General features: G+C 48.5%; 1 protein-coding gene across 6 annotated transcripts in view; it reads left to right on the forward strand.

The window, feature by feature from the left end:
• Window positions 1-20,884, forward strand: part of KDM5B (lysine demethylase 5B) — an 897,967-nt gene that overhangs the window by 110,738 nt on the left and 766,345 nt on the right. For all 6 annotated transcript variants that reach the window (XM_085600396.1, XM_085600377.1, XM_085600387.1 and 3 more), the window contains 2 exons: window positions 2,139-2,273; window positions 2,662-2,758. In XM_085600396.1, coding sequence (XP_085456522.1) covers window positions 2,139-2,273; window positions 2,662-2,758 — 232 coding nt within the window. The remainder of the gene's footprint in view (window positions 1-2,138; window positions 2,274-2,661; window positions 2,759-20,884) is intronic.

A 20,884-nucleotide genomic window follows, 5' to 3' on the forward strand; every position in this document is an offset into this window, starting at 1 on the left:
GTGTCTCAGTCGAAATGGTTTAATAAAAAGAAATAAAAAAATTTTTAAAAGCCAAAGTCCACCTGCAGCAAAAATGGTGAAAGTTCCTTTAGTGGAAAATTGAGGCTCTAACAACTCATTGTTGGTTGCAATGAAGCTAGTGTTGACAAAAATGTGCTTATTGGCCAAAGAATTACAAAAGCTACTAAATGCACCCTGTTATTGAAACCCGCCTGGCCCTAACCTTGTAGTTGGATAGCTCTTCCATCACCCATGTTTTGGAAGAGGTCTGCTGCGCCATTTTGCAAGAAACATGACTGATAAACCTGCAGGTCTAACAGTCTGATAAATCTCACTTTAAGCAGAATTCACCCATTTCCCTTCCCTATGCCATTTACCAATCAAAACCTCATTTCTGGGTTATAAATGTCAAGATTTAACTGAGCATGACTGACTGACTGACTGACTGACTGACTGACTGAACTGAGCATGATTAGCTCAAACTGACCAACTTCATAAGTTCCGGTTAGTGTGCTTATGTAGCTGGCAAGAGTAGCCAAAACAGTCTGACTTGGGGCCTGCCAGCAATACAGACTGTTCTTAATTTCATGCATGGGGAAGGTTTTTTTTATTGTGAGGAAAAGCATGTTCATGTGCCAGTTGAAAACCTCCCTTGAAAGGCAGAAATATGTGTTTGGAACTGGTAGACTTTGGTGAATTCAGACTAGGCATCAATTTGTGTAAGTTTCATCAAATGTATATCTGGAAGGAGAAGTGAAAGAAAGCTCTGTATTTATTGACAAAGAGTTTTGCCTCCAGGCTCATTGCTGTTACCTGGAAGTACTGCATTGTCTGACGGTACCAAAGTTCACTCTCTCCTCAGTGGATAAGCCCTTCAGTCTGTAATTGGTAATTAATTTCATGAACCCTAAAACAGCGGTATGATCAAATGAGTCCTGTTTGTTTGAAGAGTCTCCGCACAACAGTCCCACCTGATCCCTCTCAGTCAGTATATTTTGACCGTAGTTAGGCACTTTACAAATGTGCTCCATCAGTTGACAGTTAATGCTTATCCCTGATGAAATTAACAGGCTCTTAGTGGTAGATAAGGATATTTCAAAAGAGGTCTTCTCAATTGTCATAAGATTTGACATTGGGTTTGCAAAGCATCCACTTCCCTTGCAGCCTAGAGCAACATTTACTGGTGCTGTCAGGATATTCCTGCTAGGGAAAGACTGTAAATGATGGCAGCTTTGGTAGAGCAGTTTGCAGACCCCTGGGAGTCAGTTTACCCTCTTTTACCCTTTGTTCCTTGTTTTTTCTTTCGCATAGAGTTCAACTCTGCCACTCAAGCACAGAAGATAGTTTTGAAATCTGATTCCAGGTTTTGCTTATGTATATAGCTAAAGTAAAACCTGTCAGTTTGAAAATTTAGTAAGATTTCATGAAAAAGGGTGTACACTTCAGTCCAGATAAATTGTCTCACACTGTTAATTGTAGTCTTCCCAGGACAGTTCAGATTCTTCAGTATGTTTTTTGGGTAGAGGGAAACTTGTTGATTCTTTTTTTGATTGAGATCCCTGCCCCATGTGAGCTTCTGCCTGTGGGATTGTAAGTGATGGTGTTTTGGCTTTTTACATGTGGGTTCTATCAAGCGTGGACCAAGCTTTTGCTCCTTTTCAGTGCTTGTTTGTGTAGCCAGAAAAGACTCGGAAGCGTTGTCTGTGACAGTGTAAGCCAACCGCTTTGTGCACCAAGTACAGTTTTGTGTATAATTGCTCCCACTGATTGTCTACAGAAAGATGGTGCTTTGCAGAGGGACTGAACAGTCTTCCTTTCTTGAATCTAAACTGCTGCAGTGCTTTATCTTGGTGTGAAAGTTACACCTTTGAAGCATTGCAGTGTGTTGAAGCATACATCTTTTTCACCAACATAGGGGTTTTTTCTTACTTGTGTTAATTTTAATCTGCCTCCAAACCAGTCCTGACTTCTGTATGCATCAGAATCTTTAACTGAAAAAACAATCCATTCAAAAATAAGACCTGCTAAAAGAACTGTCGTTATTTTTACTTGCTAATTGCTAAGAGTTTTCCCTCGAACGAACTGTGAGCATCATGTTTTAAAGCATCCTTTAGCGGTCTTCTGTCTATCCTCTACAGTGTCTGCAGAAGCAGGATTTCAGCCCTGACGGAAAGGATAAGGAATACAAACCCCATGATATTCCTCAGCGGCAGTTGGTTCAACCACCGGACACATGTATGCCTGCAAGGCGAGCAAAGCGCATGAGAGCCGAGGTAAGATTTGACCCATAAAACATTGCATGAATATGTTAACATATTCTTTGCTACGGTGGATTTGAATATTCTTTCTGAACTTTCCTTTTGCCGCCTTCAAAAAATACTTGTTTAAATTAGTTAAATGAAATGCACAAGAGAATCGCCTTAATCAATTTGACAGCTCCTGTTTAATTAAGGCTCCTGTTTCTGGGAATTCAGGATTTTGGTGTCAATAGTTATAGAATCACAAGCTGCTGGAGAAATTCACAGCTTTGTCTTTCCATGAATAACAAGGTGTACATTTAGAAAAACTTGGTTTGACTTGTGGAAAATACATTTCGGTCAACGAAACCTCAAGTTAGGAGGAATGTGTTCTAATCCTGTTGGTAACTTTTATCTTTTGAAGGGCATCAGCATTAAAACGGAGCCAGTTGATGAACAAGATATAAAACCTCACAATCTGAGACGAAGAATGTCCTGCACAACAGTCAGCTGTGAGAAAGGTAAGCAAACTGAATGCACTGTACTCCTGCTACTGAATTGTTTCCATTGTCATAACTACATTGATTAAATAATTTGGACTGTGAAATGTGCTGATACCAAGCGCTCAACTGCTTCTGTGACTAATTCTGATTTGGTGCAGTATCGAAACACAAACTTTTACTACTCTGATTTTGTGGTCTATTAAAAAATGTGTTCTTGGTACCATCTCACCGACACTGAATTTAGATATATCTATGTCCTAAATGTAAGGTGCATACTGATCTATCCCCACTTTTTTCTTAGTTGTACACCGTGTTCACTATTTTGCATTGCAAACAAGCTCTTGAGCAGTGAGTCTTTCATAAATTAACTTGCTTGGTTTATTTCACAGTATCCTGCTGGCTATTCCCAGTAAATTTTTTAACATTACTACAGTGTACTTGAAATGATGCATAGTATGTGACCTGTTGGGCGCATTGTTTGAACTGCCTTGCGGATCATAAAGTAGAGGGTTTAAGCTGTTTTTCTCAACCTTGAACATCAGCCAACATTTTGTCCTATTGATCATATAAAAGGGAAACCATTCAGCGCTATTCTGTTTTACAGTGTAAGGGCTCTGGTTTGAAGACCGATTCTTGTGCTTGGTATAACTTGCGTCCAACTCCTGCTTTTCACAAGTGGCAGTTTTGCTTTCTTCATAGGGTATAGCGCATTGATCTGAGGGGGTTCTTGATGTGTGCATTTTCTCAAAAGCTAAGACTCTTTGTAAGAAAAAAAACAGTATTCAAGCCCCATAGTTGTGTACATATACCATCTACATTTTAAGCCTATGCCACAAAGAGTGCAAGATATGAAAGTACTTTTCTGGCAAGAAATTGAGGCACTGGGTAAGAATTTGCTCAGTCTGCTTCTCAATTATGGAGGCTACAGAAAAGTGAATGGTTTTGTAACTATCAGTGGGTAAAAGAGTGAAAGTTGCTTAGCTGACCGAGACGACCTCCTCTCTGGAAAGAGTCTCCAACCCCCATCCTCCGCCCCCTCTGCCCCCCTCCCCTTGAGCAGTGAACAATTTGTCACTTTAACTTAGAATCTGTCCTGCTGAAACCTCTATGGACAACCACTTGTCAATGAAGCAAACAAGCAGTGTCCATGGGGATTTGGTGTAGTGATATCCACCAAATATCGCTATACCATACACCCCCCCCCCCCCCCCCCCCCATGGACTAATTAAACCATGAGCTGCTTGCACATGGAAATGGTTTACTTTAGAGCTCTGTTCACAAGCTCAAATTCAAAATGGTATCCTTAGTTAATGGCTACATCAACTGGTCTTTGATCAACCCTCTTGACACCTATGCTCCTTCACACACTTTCGCACACACTCCATGCATCCGCTGCAGCGGTGGCCGCTCCTTCTCCTACATTGCTGCCCAGACCTGGAACAACCTTCACCTCCGTACAGCCCCCTTGCTGGCAAAAAGAAAGACTGAAGACCTGGTCTTTGACTGAGACACATTGCCCAGATACCCTTAGGGGGTGACAGTGTTGCGCTTTACAAATGCTTTTTGATTTGATGATAAATTCCATCATGTTCTTTATAATAGACATTAACCCAACCAACATATACCTACTTGATGTCAAAAGTGTTCATTGATAGACTGAACCACCCCATTACACCTGCACCCCCCAAATTCTACAAAGTGCCTTACATCCGAGCAGTTTCATGGAAATTGTTACATTACCGCAGGGCTTAATAGGTCATGCTAATCAGCTGATACTATTTAGAGTTTGTTCATGAAATTGCCTTGTCCAACTCATCACCTGCTGAACCAATCCCGAACCTTTGCTTGAACGGGAACGCTCCCACAGCTATCTTGAGGCGTGGCCCTGCAACTTAATTATTAGTAGTTGTGCCTTCAAGGTTGGTTAACTCTGCCATTGGGGTCTTGGCTTGTCACAAATGCAGTGTTGTGCGTCATGCATTTTTGGCTATCCAGATGCAGGACAATTATAAAGTTGAGTGCCTTCCTTCTGCCTGCTTTTACCGTACTGCAGGTTATTAGTGGTGAGTAACACATTTAAGCCAGTATTAATTGGCACTACGTCTTATATGCACACTCCCTCGGTCTGCCTGGCAGCCGCTGTTGGAGAGAGACCTCCAAATTGCAAAGCTTGTAGTCCTGTGGCGCCAGATGGAATACTTGGCCACAGCTGACCTAGTTGAAATCGTAATGCAGAGGATTTCTTCAGCCTCAGAAATCAACTGAATATGCACAGAGTATCTTGAGGTTGATGATGGTCTTGTAACTAAATCCTCCGAAATCGGTAGGTCATCAGCTAAACGATTGATTTCTAAATTTGAACTTTCCTGCCTGTAGGGTCAAACGTCTACTTGGCCGCAGTCTTCCTGTTTGTGACACAAGCCTGATGAGAGATGAAAGCCTTCCAGCCATATCTTCGACTACTGTGGCTCAGGAATAAAGACCTATGCTCTGTTTAGATGCAGATCCTCCAATTAGTTCTTCTGGGACTACACTTGTGGATAGGCCCCCATTCCTTCAGCCCCGCGCAAGCTATTGTCACAGGTCCCTCCTTGCTGGCCTGGAGAGCCCATCTATGCAACATGAAGGTATGAGGCATCTAGTCTGCACCAGAGCAGTATCTGCACATAAAAATGGGCAAGGTCATGACCAAATGCACCATTTTTTGTCGACCCTTTGCTGTTCCCACTTAGCCAGGGCTATGGTTCCTTCCATGACTCTTTCTAAAAGCGTTTCGGTGGCTAACATCTGCAGGACAGCCATGTGGCCGTCTCTTGATACTTTTGGAAACATTAATGTCTCACAATGCGTCAAGCAGTAACTGATGCCTTTCCAGGGCTGTGTTGTGAATTCCTTGGTTAATCTGCAATACCTCGAAAAGAAGTTATGCTTTGGGATTCATTCATAAGGTTAAGAATCTGCTGTGAGATTCATTCAACAGAAGAAAAAAAATAATCTGTGGTAATTCTATGTTCATAGTATGTGTTGCTGTAGATACACATGCTTGGCATACTCCTGCTTTCTGGTGTTGGGCGTGGATGCTTGCAAGTTGTTTTTCTTTTGAGTCAAAAGATGTACTTTGACTCCTCCCTTAGTTAGAAATGTGCGTGGTTTGGACATGTACTACCTGGGCTCGGAGTTTCAACAAGTTCTCCGTGCTCCCTTTCAGGCCCAGATGGTGGAATTTGATTCCGATTCTTGTACAGAAGCCTTTGTCGTGTCTGTTCTTCTCATCAACAACCTCTGGAGACTGACGTAGCCTCATCATTTGGCTATTAACGACTTCCGTCCCTCTTTGTGGGCACCCACCCCTGTTCTTAGATTTCCCTGCAAAGAATATACTACAAATCAGGCATGCATGTCCTCCATCAGGAATACAATATCCTATATAAAGGCATTTTTATTGCTCATTCATTTTGTGAGCAATAAAGATGCCTTTAAATCTTATCTTGTCACATTTGTTCTGCTTTCAGAAACCGAGGTCAAGTCAGTTTGTCTTCCTACTCACCAGAAATGGCGAGTAGGACCTAAAAATAGCTTGTCCTAATTAAATCAGACTCACAAATGCGAGTGGGCGAGTGGATTTTTCGAGTCCTGCAAGGGCATGCTAAAATTAGTCCACAACACCTTAAAGAGCCATCTATGCTCTATGTCAAGAGTCCTGTCCCACTGAACTCCCTTCTTGTGCATACAGAAACCAAACCGGGGTTCTCTCAAGCCACAGGCATTGTTGATAAGGAGAACTAAATACTGGATGCTGCTGGTAAGAGGGTAGTGGTAGGAATAGTCACTGCTCCAAGAGCCTTCACAAAGTGCCTAGTTGTAGATGCCACCTTCCTTGGCTACCATCTCATTCCTATAGATCCTCAAGTTCATAATACATGCCACCAAATCCTATCCAACCCCTTCAAGTCCAGCCCTTTCTAGCAGTGGTCCTAAATGTGGTTACAGGCAAGGCCTACCTTAGGCCACTGAGGGTGCTGGCCCTCCAGCAGCTCTTACTTTTTCAGCTAAACCATCAACTCTCAAACGTTATGCTCTTAAAGGGCATGATGGCCGCCTGCTTTGATATAGTACCCCACATCCAGCTCCACATGCACCCACCACAGGAACATCGCTCGGCTCCATGGTCACAAGCCAAGGGTCAGTGGAAAGATCTAGTGTTGTAAATGCCAGAGCTCTTAGATGTCTGCAGTGGTGGAACAGCCGCAATCTGTTGCAGGGCAGGCACTCCCTAGAGCCTATACTGCAAGTTACCATCACCATGGACACCTCTCAAGCCGGCTGGCGGAACATCATGGATAACTGTGGCAAGGCTGCGGTGGTCCTGTTGGGACATGTCTGGAGCCTTTGATACTGTGAGCCTCGTTAATCTGAAGCCCAGATTAATGGAAATAGGAATTGGTGGATCAGCATACTATCTCCTATGCTCCTTCCTGTCAGAAAGAGCAATTTGTTTAATTGGGAGATTTTATTTCCACCCCATTTTCCATGCCCAGTGTTGTCCCGCAAGGGTCATGGCTCAGCCCTACACTAATTAACATTAATGTAGTTCCACTTGCAAATCTTGGTAGGTCTTTTGGTTTTTCAATCATCTCTTACGCTGATAGCACGCAAATGTTGTGTCCATCACCAGTAACATTGAGGAGGCGGGGCAGCGTTTCAATAGCTGTATGCAAGCAGTGGTTAGTTGGATGAGTAGGCACTGCCTTAAATTGAACTCAGAAAAAACTGATGTCCTCTCATTTGACAAGAGCAACTTGTTTTGGAATGATTCTTGGTGGCCTAAGTTCCTAGGTTGTTTACCTATCCATGCCCCTAAAGTAAGAAACCTCAGACTAATCTTTGATTCCAAACTTGCTTTCATGGATCTGCGCACCCCAGAGCCCAGCAGGATTTAATGACCTTTAGGGAACATTTGAAAACATTATGTTCGAGGCATATGAGCTGCAGATTACACACTGTGCATAGATCGCCATCTGGTGTTGGGCCCGGATGTTGCAGTTGTTTTTCTCTTGGAAAGTCTTTGGAAGTCACGAGGTATGTGACTCCTCCTTTGGATCGTATTACGCATGGGCTTCGGCTCCATCCTTAGATTGTTTTTTTCCACTATCCATCTTCGCGCTCCGGTTCCGAACAGTTACCAGTTCCCCAATCGACGCGCAATCCTCTCCCCTTTTCGCGGTATTGTTTTCGATCACGATCTCCACACTCGACTCGGCTCTCATCGATCAAGACCTTCGATTCCAGTCGTCGACGACGGCCTTCGGGCCTACTCAAGCTCCGGTCCTGGCTAATGGAAAGGACTCCCTTCAAGAAGTGTCCTCGATGTGGGTCAAAATTCCCCCACACCGATCTCCACGAACTATGCAATCTCTGCCTCTCCCCTGAACACGAGGCTCGAGACTGTCCGGCGTGCAAATCCTTCCGGTCCAAGAAAACCATTCGAGACCGAAGGGCATGAAGAACTATGGCACACTCATCGGCGGCGATCCCAGACGACATCTTCGGAGAAGGCGTCGACGCTCCAGAAAAACAACGCACCGACGAGGGCCTCGTCAGCGCCTCCGAAGCCGACGATTCAGATGTGGAGGACATCACTCCGGCACAGAGGGTCGTGAGTACCGAAATCCACCCCCACCTCACACCCTCCATGGCACCCAAAAAGGCTTTGGTCACGCCTTCGCCTCCGAGCCTAGGCACGAACAAGAACATTGCTTCCCACACCGCACCTTCGGGCCGGTAAAGAAGCCTATTAAGCCTCCCGGTGGCTCGGGCCCAACGTCGGTGCTGAGAAACACTCCCCTGCACCCACGCCAAAAAAGAAAATGACCTCCTCCTCGGCACCCAGCTCCATATCGAAGCACTCGGCGCCGAAAACCAGCACCGGCTCCTCTGTACCTTTGCGCCGGACACGCCGTCTGGGAGGTCGTGCTGGTCCAAGTCGCCGTGTGGGGTCGCTCGGTTCCTCTCATACGGAGTTGAGGTTAGTGGCCGTTAGCCCCCCCCCGCCCACCTCAGAGGGCCCTGCAAGGGGGTTGCCTCCCTAGCGCTCTGGTAATTTCCCCCAGCACGGCCTCCAAGACGGGGATGCCACCAGGCGCTTGCCCGACGCCAGCCATCCCCGCCCCGCATGTGGTCATTTGACTCCTCGCACTTCCTCCATGCACGATGTTGCGACGGAAGGAGAAGGCAGAGGAGCGCCCGCCTCGAGCCTGCCGCCTCTTGTCACATTGGTTCGACCGTGGCTTTAAGCTGTCACCACTGACCTTTGCAATCGTGGTGTTGCGCGGCATTCGAGGCTCCTAGGTGCGATGCGGGCACAAGGCGCAGACTTACAGCGGTGGGTCTAGCTTCACCCCCTCCCCCATCCCTGCCTAGGGTCCGCTTGCGGGTCGGGCGCAGAGGGTTTGCACTGCTGCCCATCCATGGTGTAGTGGCACTGTGCTCGGATTGGCGGGGCTTGCCTTGCCCCCAGTGGTGCGGCGGTTGCGGGGTCTCTCCTCTGGGTATCGTGCGCGTTGCCTGCCCAGGACCCTCCGGCACCGGCAGCATCTCCGGAGCTGCGCGGTCCTTAGTGCTACAAACCTCCAGGCGCCGTGGCGACTGCCCTGGCAGGCGTAGGCTATCGTTCGGGAGGGGGAGGGGGGTGGGTGCGTCGGAGCCCCGCCCTTTCCAGCCAGGCGGAGAAGGGGTGAAGTAGGTGTTCGCCCACCCTCAGGTTGCGTTCCCTGGCTTAATAAAGAGTAATGCTGCACCATCTATACAACCAATGCCTCATAACAAAGCCACATGACAACTGACTTGCTTCTTAACTCACTGGTGACTTCGTCGTCAGGGCGGTGGGTGCACCGATGTTTTTAAGTTTGTTTCTGTTCTGAAAGTAGCAGTCTAATGAATGCCGCTGAACGTTGATACGTTGTAATGAACTAATGTGAAACGGTTGTGCATGCTAAAGAAATAATTTGGGGAATTTTGAAGAGACTTTGCCATATCTTTACATGATGGTTGTTGTACTATTAGCATGCCAAACATTTTAATGGATCGGCTCGTAAGATGGCTCTAAAAGCCGAGCAAGACACAAGGCTCTGTTGTAGCTCAGCCCTCCCTTTTAATTTGCTGACTTGTCCGGCTTTGAATCACAGTCGCAGCACCGCGTCGCCCCCCCCTTATCCTCTTCTCAGCAAAATTTTCAATGTGAGCGGAAGGGCAGTCCCTCTTTCTGCAGCACATGGTTAAACACAACAGATTCTCAGCACAAAACTTATTCCGAACACGCTGACCTCTTGGTACGTGATTTGTCGCAACCCTACATACCCTACTAAAACTAGCTTCCGGAAACTCCAGCTGTCCCCGAGCATCTGACACCAAAAGGAATCAACATCCATTTAGAGATGTGTTCCCACTAGCTAACGGAGGGGAGCCTGCGAGTGACGGGCCTGCGAGATGTTTAATGCTTCGTAGTTTGAATGGCTTCGGACTGGCTCACGCATCTGGCTGCTGTGGCGGCACATTTCAATTTCGCACACCGCTCCTTGGGTTACTCGAGGGGCCCGGCGCCTGCTACAGTCGCGTGTGGCAGCTTGTGTATGCAAACGGAGGGCTGCAGTGCGCCGGCTTGCAATTAGGCGGAACTGGCCTTTTGCGCATTGTAAGCAGGGTCTGCCTCTTCCCAGTGCCCGCCTGGGTTCTGCAATTACCAAGTAGGTTGGGTGCGGTTAGGGTTAGCAGCCACTGCACCTCGGGCTTGTGATTGAACTTTACGAAGACCCGCCCGTGGTCCGTGTCGTAGCTCCGACCCTGGCTGATGCAGCCGCCACCTTCACATGATGTGGCTGTCAGCACAGACGTGCCCAGCGCTTCTTTCAGCTGCAGGCCACCGACACCCATGTCTCGAAGCCGAAAACCATCCCAGAGCCGAGTAACCAACCAGCCATTTCAAAGCCGCATAGTTCAAAAGACTCTAAAACAAAAAAAACCACGACCCCGAAGCCTTCGGCGCCGACGAACAGACCACTCTCTGAAGAACTTTTTACACCTGATCCATTGCAAAAAACACTGATCAAGGATCCTAAAACTGGACATTTGATGCTCTGCATCAAAAAGAGACAACTGGACAAGCCTGCCCCAGCTCCACCTCCAAAGAGGAAAGACTTTGCTACCTCCCCTTTTGAGAATACCCTCTCCCCCTCCTCCACCCCCTCCACCTCCTCCTTCGTGCCCCCTCCTCCACCCCCTCCACCTCCTCCCCCCCCCCCACCTCATCATTCCCCCAAACCCTCTCCGGATGATGACAATGATGATGTCTATGATGACATAGGAGACGAGCCCCATGACCAGCCTACAGGGGAACCCACTCCTACAGGCTCCCCAGACCCATGGGACGACTATAACATTCCTGACATTCCTAACGTCCCGCAGGATGATCTCTACCCTTCGAGACCATCCCCACCAGAAGACTCATTGGGGTTCAACCACCTACTCCAGAGGGCTGCACACTTCCACGGTGTAGATCTCCATACCGACCCCGTGGAGGAGGACTTCCTCCTCGATACGTTCGACACAACACACAGGGCCATCTCCATCCTGCCCATGCTCAAAGGAGTCATCAAGCACGCGCCGAAGGTCTTTAAAGATACAGTCAGAGCCAGGGTCATCAACCCTTGCATAGACAAAAAATATAAAGCCGCCCCTACAGATCCCGCCTACATCAGAGGGCCAGCACCACTAGATTCCCTAGTAGTGTCTACAGCACGAAAAATGGCAAACTCCCAAGCATCAGTCGAGGCCCCACCACCTGATAAAGAGTCAAAACTCTTGGATGCATTGGGCAAGGCACTGCATCCCAGGCTGCCAACCTATGGCGCATCGCAAATACACAAGCGCTTCTGGCAAGATATGACAGGGCACATTATGACGAACTAGAAGCCATAATGCAACACCTCCCTGACAAATATAAAAATAGAGCTAATGAGTTAATTCAGGAGGGCAAGACCATCACCAATACCTCCATCCGCTGTGCCCTAGATGCAGCTGACACCGCCTCTAGGGCAATTAACACCAGCGTCCTCCTCCGTCGCCATGCCTGGCTAAGGATTTCAGGTTTCAAACCAGAGGTCCAAGCTTCCATTCTGAACCACCCTTTTGACCAGGAACATCTATTCGGCCCAAAAGTAGATAAGGCCCTAGAAAAAATGAAAAAAGACACGGATCGGCGAAGTCTATGGGAGCCTTACAATCACACCCTCCCAGGCGCTCTTTTCGCCGCTCTTCCTTTCGAAGCACATCCAGAGGCTACTCCTCTGACACCCCTTCCACTTCCTATAAACCCCCCACCCAATCCACCTTTACAAGGGGTTACCAAAGAGGCGGCTACAGAGGCAACAATAATAAAGGCAGAGGCAAGACAAACACCTCCCGCTCTGCCTCCACCCCTTCCCAATGACTTCCCTCAGCTCCCCCCGACCATCCCACTCCGGTCGGGGGCAGACTCCACAATTTCCTCCCTGTCTGGACTACCATCACCTCAGACAAATGGATAACGCAAATAATTTGGTCCGGCTACTGCCTTGAACTAACCTCTACCCCCCGAACATTCCACCCAAACAACGCCCAATGTCGCAGGAACACTTAGCATTACTAAAACAAGAGGTACTCTCACTCTTACAAAAGAGTGCGATAGAACTAGTCCCTACCAACCCAAAAAATATGGGAGTTTACTCCCTATATTTTCTCATACCAAAAAGGGACGAAACGCTAAGGCCCATCCTAGACCTCAGACCCCTCAATCACTATATTCACTCAGACCATTTCAGGCTCTTCGTGCCAAATTTCAGCCAGAACTCTCTCTTCCAGCCCTGAGTGTTCATGCAACTTATAGGAATGATGGCCTCTTGCATATTCATAGTACCTCACGCAAGACTCCAGATGCGTCCTCTCCAAGAGTGCTTAGCACGCCAATGGAACAAGGCCCAAGATCTGGTGTTGGTAGACGGTCGTGCCTATCGCTCTCTGGACCATCAAAAACCTTTCCAAAGGGCGACCGTTCCTGGACCCGGTTCCTCAGATAGTACTAACAGCGGACGCATGGATCTCCGGCTGGGGAGCTCACCTACTACATAACACCATGCAGGGCAGGTGGACAACTCAACAAAAGTTACTCCACATCAACCATCTGGAGTTACTAGCCATATTCTTAGCCCAAAAGTCTTTTCAGACGCATCTCTCGGGCAAGGCTGTCTTAGTCCGCACCGACAACATGACAGCCATGTACTATATACAAAAACAAGGCGGCACACACTCTCTGCAGCTCTCAACTAGCGCAGAGCATATGGAGATGGGCCATGCCCAAAAAAATCTTCCTCCTAGCCCAACATGTCCCAGGAGTACAGAACACTATAGGAGATCTGCTCAGCAGACAAACACAACAAATCCACGAGTGGAAACTCCATCCACAAGTTCTTCATCCGTACTTTCAAATGTGGGGGCATCCACAGATAGACCTCTTCGCCACCCACAAAAACGCCAAATGCCCAGCTTCACCGCCAGATATCCACACCCATTGTCCAAAGGCAATGCGATATGGATGAACTGGTCAGGCAGATTTGCGTATGCTTTTCCACCTCTCCCACTCATTCCCTTAGTGGTGCGCAAACTACAACAACACTCCCTCACTCTCATCCTAGTAGCTCCAACTTGGGCCAGACAACCGTTGTACACCACACTGCTGGAACTATCTGTAGTACCGCACCAAAAGTTACACCTCTCTCCAAGCCTCTTAACCCAGAACCATGGAGACATCAGGCACCCGGTCCCAGCTCAGCTCAACCTTGCGATCTGGCTCCTGAAATCCTAGAATTCGGTTACCTGAATCTTCCTCCGGACTGTATGAACGTCATTGGAGAAGCTAGGCGACCTACCACTAGAGCTTGCTACGCAGCCAAGTGGAAACATTTTGTGGTCTATTGTCACAACAATAACTTCAATCCCCTAGATGTGTTCATTCAACACATCATAGGCTATTTACTACACCTACAAAGATGCAATCTAGCCTACACGTCTATTAGACTGCACCTTGCAGCCATAGCAGCTTACCTACAAAACAGGCAACATCTATCACTCTCTCGGGTACCTGCCATAAAAGCCTTCATGGAAAGCCTCAAAAGAATAATTCCCCCCCAGATTGCCACCCTCACCTGTGTGGAACCTAAACATCGTTCTCACTAGACTAATGGGACCACCCTTTGAACCTCTACACAAATGTGAGCTTCAATTCCTAACATGGAAAACTGCTTTCCTTGTAGCCATCACTTCCCTCTGAAGGGTCAGTGAGATACAAGCACTCCCCATTCAAGAACCTTTTCTGCAAATGCACCATAACAAGGTTGTTCTCTGTACTAATCCAAAATTCCTCCCTAAAGTAATTTCTCCCTTTCACCTAAACCAATCTGTGGAACTACCTGTATTCTTCTCGCAACCACAAACCATTGCAGAAAGAGCTTTCCACACATTAGATGTCAAACGAGCCTTACTCTACTACATCGAGAGAACACAGCCCTTTCGTAAAACCAAACAACTGTTCGTTTCCTTCTCACCACCACATAAAGGCAACCTCATCTCCAAATCTGGGATAGCTAGGTGGATTGTCAAATGCATTCAGATTTGCTACCACAAAGCAAAACGCATGCTATCTGTTCCCCCTAAAGCCCACTCTGCACGTAAGATAGGGGCTTCCATGGCATTCTTAGGGACCATCCCCTTAGATGATATCTGCAAAGCAGCTACATGGTCAACACCGCACACTTTCACTAAACACTATTGTGTAGATGTGCAGGCTAAGCAACAAGCTAGTGTGGGCCAGGCTGTACTCAAAACATTGTTTCAAACCACTGCAACAGATACTGGTGGTCGCCGCTAAGGATGGGTACTGCTATACAATCTATGCACAGTATGTAATCTGCAGCTCATATGCCTCGAACGGCAGATGCTACTTACCAGTATGCATCTGTTCTTGGCATGTAGAGCTGCAGATCTACACACACCCACCCGCCTCCCCGGCTACCTTTATCTGTTCCAGTTTATCTTATTTAGATATACCACACATGGGCATCTTCACTGTTTATTACTACGCTCCATCGTTTCCCTGCTGGCGAAAAACAATCCGAGGATGGAGCCAAAGCCCATGCGCAATACGATCCAAAGGAGTAGTCACATACCTCGTGACTTCCAAAGACTTTCCAAGAGAAAACCAACTGCAACATCCGGGCCCAACACCAGATGGCGATCTATGCACAGTGTGTAGATCTGCAGCTCTACATGCCAAGAACAGATGCATACTGGTAAGTAGCATTTGCCTTTCATCTTTTTAGGAATATGTGGGTATGGTATATCTGTTTTGCAGAAGGTAGCGCCAGACGCCCTTAGGCAAACGTCGTGCTCTATAAAAATATCAAATATCTCAACCCCATGACTATACAGACGTTGTAGCCCCTCATCACCAGAGCACCACATCAATTACCTTGAGCTTCTTTCCATACATCTTGTCCTCAAACCTGTCTTTCTACCCATTAAAGATACTAATTAAAATTAAAAAGGACAACGTGACCGCAGTGTACTACCAACAGAAACTAAGTGGAACCCACACATACACCCCATGCGCAATAAAACTGTAGATGAACTGGGCATGGATCTTAACCTACATTTGTCTGCCTCTCCTACTTCCTTTTGTGGTCCAGAAGAAGTAGGGAACTTCTCAGACCCTCATGCTTGTAGCCCCCACTTGGACCAGACAACCCTGGTCCTCCGCACTCTTCTGGATGTCAATCATCCCCCACTGGAAGTTCCTCCAAACACCAGAATGTTCTCACCAGGAGTAGAGGACAAATCTGACGTTCAGACACCAAGCAGCTAAATCCTCAAGAGTTGCCCCTCCCAGAGTTCCCCCTGCTATTCTGGAATCTCAATATAGCCCTCTCTAGACTTGTGGGACCCTCTTTTGAGCCTTTGTACTCTTGTCCTCTCCAGTAACTTTCTTAAACGTTGCCCATAATATCTTAGAAGCATTAGTGAGCTGGAAGCCCTCACACCAGAAGAACCTTTTATTCAGATCTATAAGGATTGAGTGATACTCTGAACTAACCCAAAGTTCCTTCCCAAGGTAGTGTCCCCTTTTCATCCTAATCAAACCATAGAGCTCACATTCTTTTTCCCCTCTGCAAACCTTTGTAGCAGAAAGAGCCCTCCACACACTAGATGTCAGGCGGGCTCTTGGGTACTACATTGAAAGGATTAAGCCCTTTTGCAAAGCTGACCAATTGCTGATAACCTTTGCCAAACCTCACAAGGGCCATCCCATATCCAAAGCTGGCATCTCCATCTGCATTCAAACACGCTATCTTAAAGCTAAAAGAGCTCTCCCTGTTACCCCTAGGGTTCTCTCTACACGCAAGAAGTCCGCAACCATGTCTTTTCTGTGCAATATAATGTTAGCGGATATATGAACAGCAGCTACCTGGTCAAACCCACACCATCACCAAACATTGTATGGACATTCAAGCCAGACAAAAAGGCAATGATTGATCCAACTATTCTCGGGATACTATTTCAGATATGTACCTCATGACACACTGGCCACGGCTTGTAGACTTGTAGTAATCTACTGTCTATGCAGAGCATGTGTATCTACAGCAACACATGCTATGAACAGAAAATACTACCCTGGAAGCATCTGTCTGTAGCATGTTGTGTTGTAGCCTCAGACACCCATCCTCCTCCCTGGAAGCATGTCTCTCTGACCACCGATTTCGTTTTTAATAAGTACCTTCCCCAGGGACATGTACCCCATACTTTCTCTACTCCCCTTTCTCTGCTACTCTCACCTGGTGTGCGAAAAACTAACATGTAGTTGAAGCCTATGCTTATTCTGAAGGTCAAGTCGGGGGTTCATACAGTGATTGTGAGAAAGTGCCCGCTTTCTTGCATGGTATGCCCCCACTTTTTGCTGAATTGCTGATGTACTTTGACTGAGTCTGCCCTGGGCTCCTGCCAATCAGGTACCCAGGGCCTCTGTTCCTTCCCTAAAACTGCATTGGAGCCTAAACCCAATTGGCATCTCTGGCCATATGTCAGCCTCTGGGCAATGGTACCATAGGTACCCAGGGCACTGTGACCAGAGAAGGCCCCTAAGGGCAGCAGCACGTAATTGTGCCACCCTTAGAGGCCCTGTACCCTGACACACACACACACACACACACACACACACACACACTGCCTTTGCAGGCTGAGTGTCTGGGTGCAGAACAAAACTGAGACGACATGGCACACATCCCTGTGTGCCATGCCCACAAACCACTGCCCTGGCATACATCATCACCCCTCTAGCTGGGTGCCCTATGCCAGTGGTGAGGGTACAGGTGCATGAGCCCTGTACCCCTACAGTGCACAGGTCCATTCCTGGGCCCTGTAAGTGCAGTGCTGCCATTAAGAGAATATGGTGCTGGGAGGTTGTCATTACGAACACCACAGCACCATAATGGCTGCACTGAAGACTGAGAAGTTTGGTATCGAACTTCTCAGCACATTAAACCCACACTGATGCCAGTGTGGGATTTAATGTAAAATGCACAACAGAGGGCATCTTCGAGATGCCCCCTGAAACTTGACCAACTCCCAGTAACCTGACTGAGTGGCTGCACAGGCTGCCACCACCAGACATATTTCTGGACCCCTGGGTCGAGAGCTTGCTGCTCTCGGGGGGCCTGAAACAATGTACATGCTGGGACGAGGTGCCAAGCCTCCTCCCCCCAGGATGGGCAGGGTTCACGAAGGCGAAGCTTCAAAGGCATGCCACCTTTGTGAACCTCTCCAGACCACTTGCTGTACTCAGTAACTGGTCCCCACTGGTTCTACCCCCCACTTTGGGCGGGAGACCCGACGGGAAAAACAAAGTGAGGAAGGTAGGTGTTCCCACCTCTGCCAACACAACCCCTCAGGTGGGGGAGGCGAGGTGAAGCACAACCTCGAGTCCCAGCCATCTTGAGGATGGGGGGACCCAGCCAACCAGGGACAGGCTCCTATCCCCCTCCCACTGTCCCCCGCCGTTTACCTACCTGTAACGCCCCTAAATTTAGTATTTAGGGTCACCCGGAACCTTGCTTCCCAAGATTCCGAAACTACAAGAAGAACAAGAAGAAAGAAGACCAGCCGTGCAGCTGCTAACAAGAGGACGACAACAACTGGCTTGGCCCCAGCCCTACTGGCCTGTCGAACCTGCTTCTGCTAAACCCCGGCGTCTTCAGTGGTCAGCAACCTCACAAACCCCGGAGGACCTGACTGCCTTGCTCAACTAAAAGACTGTGACTCTCACGAGCAGTGGCTCTGCTCAAACATCTGCAACCCCAGGCCCCGGCCTGAGACCGCAGATCCTGCCCACTCTGCAGCCGCCGAGCCCGCCCCGAGCTAAAGTGGAAATCCCCCCCCGGAGACTGTGACCAAAAATCCAGCACCCATGGACTCACCTCGACGCTCCTGACGATGCCTGCAACCCAACACAAGGTACCCCTCCAACCGCGACCAACAGAGGGTAAGATTTCCCGACGCCTAAAGACACCCCTGCACCCAGCGCCCCACGGCCCCCTGTGCCCAACTCCTGGGTGTCTACCCAACCTACAGCTTCCCAACTTACCTCTCGAAGTGGGGGTCGCACCTGAAGAATCACCGTCCCTGAGTTTGCAGCCTTTGTTCGTCTCGCAGCTTTTCCATTGAAATCCATTGGGCGCCCGACGGCCCAGAAGCCTGCTGCACCCGGCTGCCCCAGTGCCGCTGAGGGTGCACCAACTACCCTTGTCGACTTCCCCACTTGCCCTAAGTGAGTGATCAGGAGCTTAGCTCCCACAGCCGTGTGGCCTGCCTGCTAGTAGCCACCAACCAAAGGCCCCCTGCCAGCCATAGTCTAACATTGGGCCTACTCTCTCTGCACCCGGCCGCCCCTGTGTCGCTGAGGGTGCAACAACAGTACAATCCTGAACCTCGGAGACCCTTGGGTCTTGCCCCAGAACCTTAATTCTGCCAGTCGAGTACTTACCTGAAAGCCGATAACATTTTCTCCATAGGGTAACATTGACTGGTTTTCACTTGGTCGAGTGTCGAGTTTTGAAACTTTAAAATAAAACTAAAAATCGTTCGATAAACGAAATTACCCACCTGTTATCATGATAGATCCCAGTGCTGGACTTAGGTGCCCAGCACTGACCTGAAAAAGTAATTAGAACTGTGATTTTCCGATAACCTGATGTTCGAGGCATATGAGCTGCAGATTACACACTATGCATAGATCGCCATCTGGTGTTGGGCCCGTATGTTTGCGCTTGTTTTTGTCCTGGAAAGTCTTTGGAAGTCACGAGATAGGTGACTCCTCCTTTGGATCATAGTCCACCATCGGGCTCGGATGTGTTTCTCGCGCTCCAGTTCGGAACCGTTACCGCTTTTCTTTTTCGACGCGCAATCCTTCCCTTTTAGACGGTATCGTCTCGATCGCATTTTCCCAATCCACGCGACTCTCAACAACTTCAAAGTCTTCGATTCCGGTCGTCGACAAAGGCCTTCGGGCCTACCTGGGCTTATCATCTGGCTCATGGAAAGGACGCCATTCAAAAAGTGTCCTCGATGTGGGTCGAAGTTTCACCACACCGATCTGCATGAGGTGTGCAACCTCTGCCTTTCACCGAAGCACGAGGCCAGAGACTGTGCAGCTTGTGCATCTTTCCGCTCCAAGAAAACGATTCGGGACAGACGAGCTAGTAGAACCATGGCTCACTCGTCGCCTTCGATCCCCGAGGACATCTTCCTTGAGGACGTCTATGTGCCAGAGCAGGGGCGGGTCGAAGAAGGCCTCATCAGAGCCTCCAAAGCTGATGACTCCGACGTCGAGGACATCACTCTAGCACAGAGGGTCGTGAGTACAGACGTCGACCCCGACCCAAACCCACCCTCGACACCATCTAAAAAGGCTTCGGTTACACCTTCACCTTCGGGCCCAGGTGCACACCGAGAGACTGCTTTCCATTCCCCGCCTCCGAGCCCGACCGGGCCCGATAAAGAAGCCTACTAAGCCTTCAGGTGACTTGGGCTCGAGTCAGCCTACCCTCGGTGCCGAAAAACATTCACAGGCACCCAAAAAGAAGCCGTCCTCTTCCTCATCCACGCCGACCACTGCTTCGACATCCAAGCACTCGGCGTTGAACATGCAAGCACTCTGCGTTGAAGACTGGCACCGGCCCCTCGACACCGACAACACACTCGGAGCCGACCAAAAAACTGCCACCAAAGGACCCCGACTCCCATGCTTCGAAGCCGAAAAAGACCTCGGAACCGAGGAAACCGGTTCCATCGGCCAAACACACTGCAAAACCGCACGGTTCCAAACCCAGAACCGCTACTGAGTCAGTGCCGAAAAAGCCTAGGGAACCAACACCATCGTCACCGAAGGATTTGCCTCCCACACAAGAACTGTTTCACCCAGATCCTACCCAAAAAACTCTTGTAAAGGATCCTGAGACTGGTCACTTGGTGCTTAGCTTCAAGAAGCAACCACTAGATACGCCCGCTCCACCACCAAAAAAGAGAGATTTTGCTACCTCTCCATTAAGGATCCCTCCTCCTCTTCCTCTTCCTCTTCCCCATCCTCCATCCTCCATCCTCCATCCTCATCCTCCTCCCCCACCACACTGCTCTCCTACACCATCCCCTACTCCAGTAGATGATGATACTACCTCGGATCATGCAGGGGGAGGTGCGGACGATCAACCACTAGGGGACCCTAGTCGTACTGGCTCCCCAGACCCCTGGCATGATAATAGCATCCCAGACTTCCCTTACATCCCACAAGAGGACATCTATCCCTCCAGGCCTTCCCCCCCCTAGAGGATACTATTGGCTTTAACCATCTCCTCCACAGAGCTGCCCAGTACCACGGGGTTGACCTACACACAGACCCCGTAGAGGAAGATTTTTTCATGGACACTTTTGACAATACACAAAAGTCCACCTCCATTTTACCCATGCTTAAGGGGGTCATTAAGCATGCACCAGAGGTCTTTAAAGACCGGT

The sequence above is a fragment of the Triturus cristatus genome, chromosome 1_2 (genome assembly GCF_964204655.1).
Source record: "Triturus cristatus chromosome 1_2, aTriCri1.1, whole genome shotgun sequence".
NCBI lineage: Eukaryota > Metazoa > Chordata > Amphibia > Caudata > Salamandridae > Triturus > Triturus cristatus.